Source organism: Hypomesus transpacificus, chromosome 11, assembly GCF_021917145.1.
Source record: "Hypomesus transpacificus isolate Combined female chromosome 11, fHypTra1, whole genome shotgun sequence".
Taxonomy (NCBI): domain Eukaryota; kingdom Metazoa; phylum Chordata; class Actinopteri; order Osmeriformes; family Osmeridae; genus Hypomesus; species Hypomesus transpacificus.
Window position 1 is genome coordinate 10,806,217 of NC_061070.1, and position 14,783 is coordinate 10,820,999.

Sequence of the window (14,783 nt, forward strand, 5' to 3'; positions counted from 1 at the left end):
TAGTTTCAGACGACCCAGTTGGGTGACAATATGTGTACAGCGGCAGGTGTGGAATGGTGGGACATTACACACAATAGCTCTTACGAAATGTATTATGTGGCGAATTATTCATCAAACTTTCCATTCTGCTTTCTATTTTGATGGTGAGCGAGGTCGTAAACATGAAAAGGATGACTGTCGCTTTAATAATTCCTCTTTAATGAAAATCCTCCGTTAACCCCCCCGCCCCCCTTCCGTGAGCTGACGTAGCCCTAGGGTCCCGGGGATCGGATAAGGTTGTCCCGAGTGTCATACTGTGGCGAAACTCAAGAGGGGACGGCAAGAGGAGGACCGCATTTAACAACTGCAGGTAGTAACGTAAAGCCGTCGCCTTTTGAGCGCTTAACTTGACAGGAACTGAAGGGCCTTTAAACCACTTGTTACTTAACAACAATTTATCCTCGTGTGTCGCCATTGGACAAAACAACACATTGCATGGGATCACGTTTGTCTGAATAACCACTCAGTTGCTTGCTGTAAGCGGATGGCAGCTCCGGTTTTCAACTGCAAGCATTAACACTTTAACATGCAATTACGTCCGTTTTGGCTGTCACCTGAAATTCCATTCTTCCCCACTCTGGATCACCTGTTGCTGCTGAAACCAGCTGGTTTCAGCATGCTTTGGACCTGAAGCTGTCATCAACTTTTAGAAGCGGAAATGTGAGAAGTGTGATTGTGTAGACTCTTAATTGAAGCTTTTCCTTCCCTGACCTACATTGCATTTATATGAATCGTGCTGCTGATTTGTGTGTATCTTAATAGTTTGACTTGGGAGGCTACTTGAGCATGTATTATTTAAGTTTTCAGCATATGAATATATACAGTACATTTGCATAATACATATGCAGTTGCTATTACTATGATGTCCTTTTCAGGCAGGAAATCTTTCCTGTAGCTGTCCGGACACAGACATTGTTTATTAAGTAATATACAGTCTGTCTGGGAAACGTCTGGTATTGTCAGACATTTCAATCTACCCGGAGAGAAAAGAATGACTTGAACAGAATCTCGAGGTTTGATGATTGTTGTTGGAATGTAATAGCGCAGCTCGGTGCAGCTGCTGGGTTCCAGGTAGGGCAGGGACAGTGTATTATGTAGCAGAGGTGTGAATAGACTCACACTGGGCCAACACTGGGCCACCTACAGGGGACAGGTAGACACCAGGCAGATAGATCAAGTGCCAATGCTTCTCCATGACCCCCCACAACCACATCTCTATCTCTCAGTTGACACCAGACCAGGACCAATACTCCAGCCCCACATGCCTGCCATTGGCTGATAAAGCAGTATCCGGATGACCTCATAGGCTGTCTCACCACCACACATCTGAGTAGTGGAGTGGACCTGTGACAGGATAGACCAGGATCAGTGGAACATTCGCTGTGTTCCCAACAGCTGCATGATTGGCATACCCATGCTCCTACTGTAGATGTGTTGAGTGCTGCAATGTACTGTGGCAGATATCGTAGATAGAGTGGTCTCATGCCTTCGCTCCAAGTATCGTCAGATTGTTTCCTAGCTAGCTCACTGCCTATGTCTTCTTGTCGTGCCCTAGTGGAACAGCACATCCAGGTATTCTTATTTGAGCGTTGATCATTCTTGACCTGGGGCCATTGCTGCATCATATCAAGAAGGTAATTAGTTGTGTGTTTATGGCTGGATACAATAACAGTGCAGTCAAATGTGGGCGTACAGAGTGAGATTCAATGTCGGACCACTCTTTGTGATCACACACTGAGTCATGGTCAGTAGTCTATTCACAGGGCTTAGAGGCACACCCTACCCCCCCCCCCCCACACACACACACACTCCACAGAATACACCACACTGGGTTTAAGTCTGCCACTGAGGGAAACCAGGAAATATCTCATGCATGAATGTGATGGCTACTCTCTCTCTCTCTCTCTCTCTCTCTCTCTCTCTCTCTCTCTCTCTCTCTCTCTCTCTCTCTCTCTCTCTCTCTCTCTCTCTCTCTCTCTCTCTCACACATAAACACACACACACATAAAGATATTTCCATAAAGTAATATACTTGTTGTAATACAGTGGATCTTGGATTTCTTTTTGTTGTTATTTTCTACCTGCTAGCCAATTGTTTCTTTTCCATATTAACCCTCTTATCTAATACTTCCCATTGATAAAGAGGATTAAACTTACTTCAGAAACGTTTTGGTAGGCAGGCCTCTTCCAAATTAGGCTAGGCCAGGGCACAGGTCCTTAATGACAAGCCTATCTCATGTCCTGTGTGACTGGACTATACAGTAGTTTGGGTCGTGACAGGACTGGAGTTGCCCACTGTATCAGTACCAGAGAGCTGCTATCTGTCTATGTCTGGAGCGTTACCAGGCCTGACGTCTTCTTAGAACTGCATTACCCAGTACCACATAGTTCTCCATATTCAATGTCAATGGGAAAGTTGATTGGATTAGGGACCCACACAAAATCCAATACAGTCTTATACTGTGTATGTTTACATTGACCATTTTGTCATTGAGCAGACACTTAGGCGACATACAAATAGTGCATATCAAAATTACAGTAGAATATCAAGGATCAGAACTATGTTTTATCCTTAACTAGACGTTTCCTCAAGCCACCCCCAAACATGAGGTGTGTTTGGGGAGAACCTGTGTGAGGAAGACCCCTGATAGAGGGTTTTGAGGGGGAGGGGGTGTCTAGAAAAATCTGTTGGCCATGGAAGGGGCTATATTAGCCCTGTGTATCATGGAAGGTCTGGCATTCTGGGTGTCTCCTTACATGCCATATACGGGAACCCCCCCCCACTCCACCCCCCCACAATGCCACAGTGCTATCACAGTGTGCAGAGTAGGTGGCTATTCTTAGGCTGTCACTTCAGCTCATCAGAGCAGGCAAGACCTCTCTCTTCTCTCTCACTCATTCCACTGTTTTTCTGTCATTATCTATTCTCATTATTCTCTCTTTCAGATACAGTGGCGCTTTCTCCTCTCACAGGGCCTTTGTGAGGCACTTTGGGGAACTATTGTAAACTTTTCAGTCTTTCAGTCGAGTTACATCGAGTTTTTATTTTCTTTCAGAGGCTATTTGGCTCCTGCCCCAACCCCCCCAACCCCCATTTTTTGTCACTACCTTGGAAAAAGATCTGACAATAATCCAAACAACAAAGACTTTGGAAGAATGAGTACCTACAACGTGTCACTGAGCGGGCCTGCGCCTTGGGGCTTTAGGTTGCAGGGAGGGAAGGACTTCAACATGCCATTGACCATCTCTAGGGTAAGTGACCGATCCATCCAAATGTTCAAATGGTTTAAGGTTGTGCTAAGAATGGACTCTCATACAAGGTATATCATGTCTTTGGTTAACGTGTTAGGGATATTTTTGTCCAATGGGATGAGCCTATGTGTGTCATTGTGCCAATAAATGATGTGTCTTAGCAGTGATAGGATCAGTAAGTAGTCCTATATTATATATTCTATTCCGGTATTCTGTATAATCCTATATGCCCTTTTTGCTGATGTACTTGTGTGTGCGTGTTTTCTACAGTGTGGAACATTGAGACTTTAGGGGCGTGTCCTATGGCAGGACTTGGGTTTGGTTGGATGTCTGCTAATGTTCCAATGGTGCAGTGGTTTCCAATGATCTGGGAGGCCATTTCTAGGGTTAGTTGTGGTATGGTCTCTTTTGGGATAGTGTACATCCTTGTTCTGTTGGAAGATACAGTCTCACAACCCAGGTGGTTGTTTAAGGAGCAACGAGGAGGATAGGTTTATTCTATACACTGGAATAATCCGAGGGCCGTAATCTACTGTTTGTTCAACAAAGGTGTACATGTGTTTTGTGAGCCCCAAATAATATTATTTTAGTTTGAAAGACAAAGGGTTCCAGGTAAATGGCAGGATGCTTTGGAAAAGCAATTCTATTGTTACACAAAGGAGAATGGTGACAAGAGAATGTCCTTGTGTATTTTGAGATAGGGATCGTCTTTTGCTGTCAACTGTCCATTTGACAATGTTACAGGTATTTTAGGCCATGGAAGGTAAACATAACCAAGTATAGATGATCCAGAATTGATCCAGAATTTTCTTTATGGGCCTGAAAGCCTTCTGTGGTGTGTGCATAGAAAATGTTAAAATTGGTTTTAGATGTTAACTTCATCACGGAAAGACATTGTACACTATCGCTACACTACCACACTAAACATTATACACGTTCGCTTTCAACATCGACAAATGCTGCGGCATACACACATACATGCATTAATCATCCATTCAGACACTTGTGTGTCTTTACCTTCGTAACATGCGTGTGTTTGGCTGGAGGAAGCATGTACACATCTTTATGTGTGCAAATGTCAATGTACAATACCCTACATCTGGGATTGAGTGGTGTGGTGTGTTGGCAGCCATGATTCTACCATGATAGTGTCTATTGGAGACTATGTACCATGAAGTCTATGTACCATGTTTCTGAACGTCCACTGTGTGGCCGCCTGACATTAGAGGAACCAGAATTGAAAAAAAGAAAAAAGACAGGTGTGTTAAAAGATAGCAGGAATGTCAAACAGTGGCAGTTAGAGTCAGTCCATTGTGATATGATACAATGGCATTCTATCACCCGTCCAAAAATTACTTGTGGCCAGAGAACAATTTTGTCTCTCCTCTGTTCCTCGAGAAACCATTCACAGTCATTACACGATGACACAAACTTCCTACTTCTTGACTGTTTCAAACTATTATAATTTTCAGCATGAGTAATACAGCATGAAAGCTCTAGTAAACATGTCAGTGAAGGGATATTTCCACAGTATAGCCACGGTCGAGGAACGAAGGCAATGGCACAAGAAAGTAACCTGACTCCGCCAGATGGTGTGTTACACATATCCATCTGGGAAGTCATCCTATCAACTTTTTGGAAAAGGGCAGACAGTTTCCAGAAAATACTTGGCAGGTGATTGAATGAACCATCTGTCTATCATCGTCAATCACGGGCTATCTTCATCCACGCCTGTAGCTGCCAGTAGTTCCTCATGAGATCCTGATTGGTCCGAACCACTGTGGTTCGGGCACCAACAGATAACTTGGAGATTGGCAAGATGGATTCTCATGATCTCGCAAATCCAGCTGTCTCGCAAGGTTAACAGGAAAGGGAACAGGCAGTGACATCACCTGAAGCAGGGGGATGGTTTGGATGAATGATCATTGCAAGCATAGTGCCAGTGTCCATTAAGATTCATGAGATGTTCACAGACTTAAGGCCCCATTCCCATGAGAACCTCAACCAGGTTCCCATTAAGCTCTGGCTAGGAGACAGGGGGCTGAGGCAAGGAGACAGGGGGCTGAGGCTAGGAGACAGGGGGCTGAGGCTAGGAGACAGGGGGCTGAGGCTAAGAGACAGGGGGCTGAGGCAAGGAGACAGGGGGCTGAGGCTAGGGGACAGGGGGCTGAGGCTAGGAGTCAGGGGGCTGAGGCTAGGGGACAGGGGGCTGAGGCTAGGAGACAGGGCACTGAGGCTAGGAGACAGGGGGCTGAGGCTAGGAGACAGGGGGCTGAGGCTAGGAGACAGGGGGCTCAGGCTAGGAGACAGGGGGCTCAGGCTAGGAGACAGGGGGCTGAGCTAGGAGACAGGGGGCTGAGGCTAGGAGACAGGGGGCTGAGGCTAGGAGACAGGGGGCTGAGGCTAGGGGCCTATGTAGCCTTAGCAGCATCAGGCCCAGTCACTCAGCCATCCAACAGGTGGGGAGGAGCTTCCCCTCTCTCTCTCTCTCTCTCTGGGGGGGGGGGGGGGGGATCTGCAGCATAGGCAGTATCTGTCCTGTCTAATAATAGGCTACCATTGCTGCACTAGGCAATGCTGATTGTTTGGGTGGTCTGTGGTTTGTGGTATCTTTTTTGGCAACGTGCCAGGTGTGATAGTCAGTAGGAGAAGTGGGGGGTTGTGTGTGTGTGTGTGAGGGTGTGTGTGTGAGGGTGTGTGTGTGTGGGTGTGTATGAGAGAAAAGGGGAACAAGGTTGGGGGAAGGCATGGGGTTATGGTTGTGAAGGTGCAGATCACCAAGCTGCCTGTGTCACTCACATTCCCGCATCTTGCAACCCTGGGCCGGGTCCACACACCCACCAGTCTAACCACACTGGCTCCAATGACACTGACATGTCCCTTACTGTACTGGATGTCAGCAATAGCCCCCGTCGTTAGCCACATGAGATCCCCCAGATCGTACACAGGTTGGCACAAACAGAACTGAATCCTCAGGACTGTTTTGTGATAAAGACATTCTGCCGTTGCCCTTATTCGGTGGAACACTTACCAACGACCACCGACTGATATGCTTTTAAAGGGGTGCTTTGTGTAGGATGTGTGACATCTGTTGATAATTTGCCATCATTATGATGTTGTCAGTAGAGTTGAGTGTGTTTCCATAGTGAAGGCAGAACTAACATTCCATGCTGAGACCTCAGGAGACAGTCTGGCTGTAGAAGATTCTTCCCATTTGTCTGCATGCTGTAGTGTATTAAACTGGGATCAGGGTTAAGATAGCAAAGGTAAGGCTTTAGACCTACCTCAACAATTTATTTCTCGATATCCCTCTCTCTCTTTTGGTACTTTTATGTATTTGTTTTCGATACATTTATAGCCTCACTATATGCGTGGATAACTGCTTTGCTAGCATAATATTTCACTTATTGGGTGCTCAGTGAATTTTGCCTCTTGGACGAGTTAAAGGCAACTGAATGGAACCACTCATTCTGGACTTATAGCAATCACTGTGTAATGCATTTATACCGTGACAATGTCTTTACATGAACAAAGTACAATATACACGTTCTGTCTTGTACAGTATACTCAAGATTTAGCCCATAGCATAATTGAGACATTTCCACAGTCTAGATTGTTAATCAAATTGTGGATTATTTTGGTTTAAATTGAAGTGAATGCATTTTTACGAGGCTAAAGAAATAAAAACAGAAGCAGATGTCATATTGAAGGCATGAAACCCTGCTGTAATGGCAAGGAACAGATGGTTCGTTATAAATACCTTACTTTAAGGTTGGGATCAAAGGAAAATTGGCCAGGAGAAGGGATGGACTTTAAAGAACCTCTTTTTTTGTGTGAAAATAGCTTTGCACCGTGTGGACAAATGTTATTTGTTTTAGACTTTCTTTGAATGATTCATTCACTTGCAAATATTTGCCTCAAAGACACAGCTCATTCATGGGCAGAAGCCTTTAATCTGCAGTTCGATTCGAAATGGTAAGACAGCAGCTATCTCTGTCACTAAACTCAACTTGATACATCTGACAGTGTGGTAGTGAGCCCCCATTTTATTACTTCATAAAGGCCTTGTATTTATGAGAAAGCACGATGACATTTCCTTTAAGATTGGACTGGTATTACAGCCTAATGTGGCCCTGTCTGTCATCTGACTGAAATGTCATGAATCGACTACACAATGCTAGCTACACACAGATACTTCTATACAGTTTTGAATAGCTGGCTGTTTACTGCCATACGTTATGCGGTCAGAGATATGAACTCTAATGTTTTGGGTCACCTGTAAGGGGGCGTGTGCAACACACCAAAGGTTTTTGATATAAGGTTATTTTCGTAAAGTGATCTAATCTCTTAGGAATTTAGTCGAGCTTCTCTGTACCCCGTTAAGCCCAGAAGATAGGGTTATACGAGCAGCTTTCATTTGATCTGTAGTAATCTTTTCAGGACATTCTTTGATGCAGTTTCGGGGCCTCCCTGCTGGTCCGCTCTCCTTGGGTACAGACCAGAGAATCTTCTGGATTTCAGGTGTCTGCTTACGGGGCCGTTCTTAGTCCTTCATATCCATTGCAGCTAGGTTTTCCATCTTGGATAGATCGGGTAACATTTTGGGATGATGTGATCATCTCTCGTGGGTGGTAGTTAAGTGGTCAGCCCTCACACATTTAGTCTAGCAGACTGATATTGACAGATGAACACTAATCCTCAAAGGTGCATGTGGATGATGCATTAACTCATGATGGTATCTGAGTTTGAGTGTCAGAGCAGTCTGTCACCTATATGCCAGGGATATAGAACCACAGAGCTTCTCAATGAAGTTATGCTGGGTGTATTCTGTCTTGACAGTGGGTGAACTGAAGTACCTGCATCCTTCCATCCCAAAAATGTTTGATCCTTCAAGTCAACACGACAGATATTTGATTTGTAATCCTAAATGTCTTCTCTGTCTATTTCTTCTCTGTGGTGCTTTCGGTACAGACAGACATCACCCCCCCCCCCTCTCTTTATATACCACTCCTTAGATTTAGCAGAATCAGATAAACAGTTAACCTGTTCTCCTCAGCATATTGACAATGAGTGTGTGCTGCATTCTGAAATATTCACAGCCTTTTTACCTGCCCGAGTACATACAGAAATGCTTGGTTTTCAAGTTGATCTGACATATTGCTGATATTGCCTTCAGATTGCCTTACCACCTATTGACCGAAGCTCCCACCACTGTAAATCTAATCTCTTGGAACTAATAGTGCACAGTAACGACTTGCAATGAATTCCCATGGCAGGGCCTATCTCGTTGCTGAGCTCAATACATTGATACTGCACCAGAGGAAGCCTTTGGTGGCTACTTGCCATGCTGCAACCCCTACCCCTAACCTTCCCCCATCCCCCAACTTCTTTACATCACAGTAGCAGACCAGAGGCTGATATACCCCGTCACCCGCCTCCATTGTACCTTGATAATGTTGTCTTTAATGTAAGCCCTGGCATAACAGGCCCTTGCATTCCAGACAGCACTACCCCACCCCCTCAGCACCCTTATCACCCCACACCACCTACCATCCTTGCCCCCTTTCCTCCCCTGGCCTTTGGTATGACAGCCAGCAGGCCGGGCCTGATGACAGACAGGGCTGTTTTTAGCAAGCAACTGAAGGTCAGCGCTGCTTGGGCAGATTGTGAGGGCTATAGATACCCACCAGTGCCCACACTTACCCACATACCTACTGTCTTCTTCCTTTTCCCCCTCTCCCAGCCGTGTCTAAAGGGGCTGGAGATTTAGAGTTGAAGTATGTCCAGTAATACAGACATATTTGACCAGTCTCTGGTTTTAGGAGAGGGCTATCCTTCTGATAATGTTAGTTGTCTGCTGGGCTGTGTGTCCTTGATGTTTGGATGTTTTATTGACGCTACTGAGAGGTCATTTGGTCCAGTCACCTATGAAAGAGGGCCAGGATGTTTCCCACAATGCACCGCTGGACTTCTAGGTGGTGGGTTCTGTGGAAATTCAGAGGAATGCTGGGTCGAATCGCATTTATTGGCTGCCAGATCATTTTCACACTTTCAGACTCACACAGCAGAAACTAGCTCACATATATGTGTGTGTTTTTGGTTTCCAAGAATGCTGCCCTACAGTATGACAGAAATCAATTCAATTCCTCAACACATTCTATTCCCTGTGAAAAGCATTCTGCAGCAAATTTCACGTTTCATAATTGAAGACAGTCCTTGATGAGAAAAACTTCTCATCTTCTGATCTGATCGAAGGATTACATAATGGACATGGTAGGCCAGGCCAGCCAGTCAGTCTGTTATAAAGCAGTAAATAGAGTTTGGGGCCTCCTTGCCCTATTTATAACCTGCTGGCTGGCAATCACTCTAGTTTCTCTGTATTTCTATCTCTCTCTCTCTTTTTTTCCTCTTTCTGCCGCTGTTCCTTTCACTCTTCTGTTGCCCACCTCCAATTTACATCTCTTACTCTCATCTCTTTATCTCTCTTATCTAGTCTTGTTAACACTCCCGTTCTCACATGATCTTACTCTTTCCCCTCTCTCCCTTTCTCTTGCGTTCTCTCCATTTGGATGCCCCCTTTTCCCCATTATCTTAGCTCGGGCGTACCAAACAGGGCTCTTTGTGTTGTCGTGAGTGCTCTGGAGATTTGAGTTGGCATGTCAGCCAACCATTTACCCACACACGTCCATTGGTCAGAGTTGGGGGGTGGAGAGTTAACAGAGATTTTGTTAGCCAGTTGGTAATCCACCCCTCTCTCCTCTCAAGCCTTTTGTTTTGCCTGGTGTGTCTATGTTTCCTCTCCCCTTTGGCTTTGGAAGTCTCTGGATTCAGTCAATGAGAAGCAAGAGTTTGAATGAATGTGGAGTTCAAATGCAGTTCAAACTACGCGGTAGCAAGTCAGGACATTTTTTGGGGGGGTCACAGTTGTCAAAAGTTTAATTGAAACAATTCCAAGTGAACGTTTTGTGCATTCACCTGCTAAGGTGGCAGAACAGATTCCTGGCTCTAGAAATAGCATGAGTATTCATTGCATCCTTATCTAATTTGCTGCTCAGCAGTTTGACAGTGTGTCTCTGATGGTGCACATGACATCTTGATAGCAGAAGTCAATTTGGCCACTCCAACAAACACCACTCACAGAAGCCCACTTAATAACTGCCTGGCCAACGCAATATCCTGTTTCCTACCCTGACAGCAGAGTAGGACCAGCATACTATAAAGTGTATTCCTCAGAAAAGAAAATGGCCTCCCCTTGTGTGTTTTTCAAACAAGCCTTATTGTTTGAGGAGGGGAGAACAGTTTAGTCAATTTGACAGTGCAACCAAGAAGTTTAGACCTCTTCCAGGCTGAACATAGCTGGGAGAAGGGATGTGAACGACATGTTTGGAGGAGAGTGGCTGAGGAACTGTACATTTGAGAAGAAAGAGGCCCAGCTGATGGCTAAGGAGTGGAACATAGCTGGCTCTGACTGACTACCAGGTTCAGGTGAACCACAGTCTGTCACCGTTTGTGTGTGTGTGTGTGTGTGTGTGGGAGAGTGAGAGAGAAACCAACCTACAGTAGATACAGAGGGATAAATAAATACATACATTGAGATAATGGGGGGGGGTTAGCTAAGGTGATGGGTGAAAGGTTGCCCGGGGTCTGCTCTGTGAGGCCGCAGTAGTGCGTGTGTCTGAGTCATCGCCATGCAGCTGGCTCCGGCCCCACCTCCGGCATCCACCCAAGCGGCAACGCCATCGTCACGGCAACCTTTGGTGCATGCTGTATGTCAAAAGACTCCTAGTAGTCTTGTCTGCCAATTAGAGTTGACATTTTGTGGCGGAAGGGCCCGCTATAAAAGACCAGCCACTGCGATGCCTAGGAGCCCTGGGGAGGAGGAGGAGGGGGGGGAGTCATTCAGACTGTGAATCTGTCTTTAATGGAAGACATGGCCAGCACTCACCGCACATACAGAACAAGCAACACTTGCTGTATACATGTCGGTTTTTTTACATGCATAACCTTTACCCTCTGCTTCACCATTCGTCTTATTCCTACTGGTATTCCTGTTTTCACGCACGTTATAATTCCACGTTTCACGCACGTTATAATTCCACTTCAGTTAACCAGATACTTGACGTCAGTGCGATGAAGTGAAAACATGTCCTCCTTCCACTATGATCACATTTTTGCAATCTAGTCAGGTGTACCATGGCACTTTCCAATAACACCTCGACAGATCTCCAGCACTTGTACTTGAACTTCCCTAAGGGGCTGTGTCCAACCTTATCTGACCCCCCGGTCCCATGGGACAGGGAGGCACCCACTCTGAGTTCATAGGTGTGATCACCTGAGCAGGGTAATTACTCCCAGCACGGGCCCAGCTCCAGCTCTTCCCTTACTAGACCCTGCCTCTAGGGGGCGACATTATCCCTGTGACTGGAGCGCCGAGGACCAGAAGTATTCGTCCCAGGGTGTTGTGGTGTAGCCACAGCTGCTGCAGCTTAGTAAATCCCATAGATTAGTAGTGGGTCATTTCCAGACAGTCACTAAAGACACTTATGATATACACTTTATTGTTGTTTATGGTATATACTATATACTGTATATTCAGATATTCAAGTGATAGTTTTTTCCATGTCAGATTTGGCTATAATTACGGTGGAAAACAACTCCTCAAAGGGCAAGCTTTGCCCCTGGCAGTGCTCCTTGTCACTGATCAGCTTGAGAACAAGGCTCTTTTATGGTTTGTCATGGTGACCTCTATAGCGCTGCTAATTGGTATCAACAAGTCAATATCAATAGGATTGTGTCACTTTTAATGACTGTCATCCTCATCTATGTCATTATTCACTCTCATCCATTGTGAGGATAGCAAAGGGTCGTGGCACTCAGATTAGATAGCCACTATCGAACATGGTAGCCACATCTGACTGGAAAGACATTTCACAGTTGAGCTAATCATAACAATGTGCACACAGTCGTAGTGGATCTCTGTTTTAACTTGACCACTGTTACGATGTTAGACTGCTGCAGTGACTTTATTAGCCCTACCTTAATCTGAGAGAAATGTCTCTGTTTCATTCCCCTTTCCTGATGGTCAGTGTCTCACTGAGTGCTTGGGGCTCGCCGCTAGAGATGGCATGATGGTCCTACAGATCGGAAGTTGATAGGGAAGTCAATGCAGGGTGGTGGACATCAGATAGCAGTGCAGGTGAAAGGATTGTGTCATAAGGAACCTTGCTAGCGTGCTATTCTACCCAAAGTATAACTGGCCCTCTTTGAACTCTCTTCCGACCGAGGAAGACCGGATTTGAGAGGTAGATATGGAGGAAGAGACACAGAGAGAGAGTTGAGAGAGAGATAAGCAAGGGGAAAGATGTTGAATAGACAGGGAGGCAGCTTTTCACTGATGGTATCACTGAAGGAAACTTCAAATCTAGTCTTTTCATTACAGAACGATTCTCAGGGTGACATTGAAGACATTTCTTCTAGATTAGGTAAAAGTAATTTCGTAGTTATTTTGCTGCCATTGTTCAAGTGTGGACTTTGAACATATAGAAAAGAAAGTTCAAAACAAAGAAATCAGAAAGGAATTAAAACATTTTAGCATGGCTTTATTGAGGGATTATTGAAAAAAGCAAAAGACGATTGAAATGTAATTGCTCTGGCCAGTATTCCGTTGTTCATTTCATGGGCATTTCATCCCCTTGAGCCATCAAATCTCTTTTCCAACACCGGCTCCAATTCCTTAGTGGTGTATGTTTGAATTTAATTAGCCCTTCACACTTGTTTCAGTGCTTACTGGCTAACACACACTCAATGATAACGGAGCTCTCCAGAGACCTGAAAGGATCCATTTGTTTGGTCTTTGCGAGAGAGATTGAGGCAGAGAGAGACAAAGAAGGAAAGAAAGAGAGTAACAAGAGGGAGAGAATAAGAAGGAGAGAGGAAAAGAAATGGAGAGAGAGGGAGAGGAAATAGATAAATTGGGAAAGATGGAGTAAGAGGAGGAGAGTGATAGTGATAAAAGGAGGGAGAAACAGCGAGAGGAATAAAGGGGAACAGATCTGGATGAGATCGTCTCTGTCCTTCCAAAATATCTTCATGTTTTTCTCCCTTTTTTAGGGGGGATTTGAGATTTGAAAAGTTCAATCACTGGCCTCATTAACAACTTTGTTAAGACCTTTGGGAGTGTCTTAGTCTTGTCAAGATCTCAGATTTGTTTCAGTTCAGTTTGATACCGGATTTAACAGATTACTTGAGACATGTCAACACAACACTTTAATGTGCTGTTTGATGCCTCAATTTAACTTGAAGGAAACTTCGAAGTACTGAAGTCTTGTCTTTTTTATACCACTTCCCAGCAGTTTGGCAAGTGGCCCAAATTAATCCAGCTCAACAAAACTAAAACTAGTCTTTCCAGCTTATATTACTGCGAAAGCCCCCACCTAACCTCTAATGGCAGTACGCCCGAAACCACCTGACAGGACCTTTGAACCATAATAATGTATAAGACATCTCCTGACTTTTATAAGGCTATGCGTCTACTGTGGGGGATTCAGATGGGTCATTCCTTATGACTTTCTGTTCTCTCTTGATATATCCCTCTCTGTCTCTCTCATGCTCTTTCTCTCTTTCATTATTTCGGAGTCCCCTGTGTGAAAGAAATAATAAAGAGAGCAGGGGTGAAAAGTTGGGGGTGGAAGAGAAGGAAAGAAGAGGACAGGAGAGTAGACAAGAGGAGTGGAGAAAAGGGAGAGGAGAACCAGGAGAGGAGAACAGAGGAGAAAAGGGAGAACAGAGGAGAAAAGGGAGAGGAGAAAAGGGAGAATAGAAAAGGGAGAGTAGAACCAGGAGAGGAGAACCAGGAGAGGAGAACCAGGAGAGGAGAAAAGGGAGAGGAGAAAAGGGAGAGGTGAAGAGAAGGAGAACAAGGAGAGAGGACGGGAGAAGGGAGAAGAGAGAGGTGAGCGGGGAGGAGATGGCCTGCGGGAGAGATATTTTTGGTTCCTGCTGGATTGATGAATGAGAGCAGCTGGTGTGTAACCTTAGGCTGAGCATACGTAGGGTTAAACAGGAAGGGTTTGGAGAGGGAGGGATGGAGGGTCAGCAAGTTCTATCTAATGAGAGAGCTGGAAGGCCAACCATTCCTCCAACTTTTCATCATCAGAACAATCAGATTTCGGGTGGATTAATGAGTTTGAACCTAAAATTAGCCCCAAATTAGCTTAGCAATGTTAGTGTCAGGAATCCCCTTGGGTACTTTTTGACCTCTGTTGATGTCAACCCTTCCATCTCAAAACAATAGCATTACAGTAAATGAGTCATAAATTGAGCAATTAGCTAACAAAACAAGTGCAAATACTCCTGTGTGTTTGTTTACTTTAGTCACCACCCGTGGCATATTGTAGCCTTGAGCTATGATACAGAGCCTGGTTTTGTTTTTTAATTAAGCTGTCTACGTTTAAGGAAGGATTATTGCTCACTAACAGAGCCGTGGTGTTGAG

At 45.0% G+C, this 14,783-nt stretch overlaps 1 protein-coding gene across 6 annotated transcripts in view; it reads left to right on the forward strand.

Annotated features, from left to right (window-relative positions):
* Positions 1-255: 255 nt before the first annotated feature.
* ldb3a (LIM domain binding 3a) overlaps positions 256-14,783 on the forward strand; it is a 42,136-nt gene continuing 27,608 nt past the window's right edge. For 4 of the 6 annotated variants that reach the window (XM_047028938.1, XM_047028940.1, XM_047028939.1 and 1 more), the window contains exons 1-2: positions 256-349; positions 3,096-3,291. In XM_047028938.1, the coding sequence (XP_046884894.1) occupies positions 3,196-3,291 (96 nt within the window). In that variant the 5' untranslated portion in view covers positions 256-349; positions 3,096-3,195. The remainder of the gene's footprint in view (positions 350-3,095; positions 3,292-14,783) is intronic. The other 2 variants (XM_047028941.1, XM_047028942.1) reach the window with 1 other exon arrangement.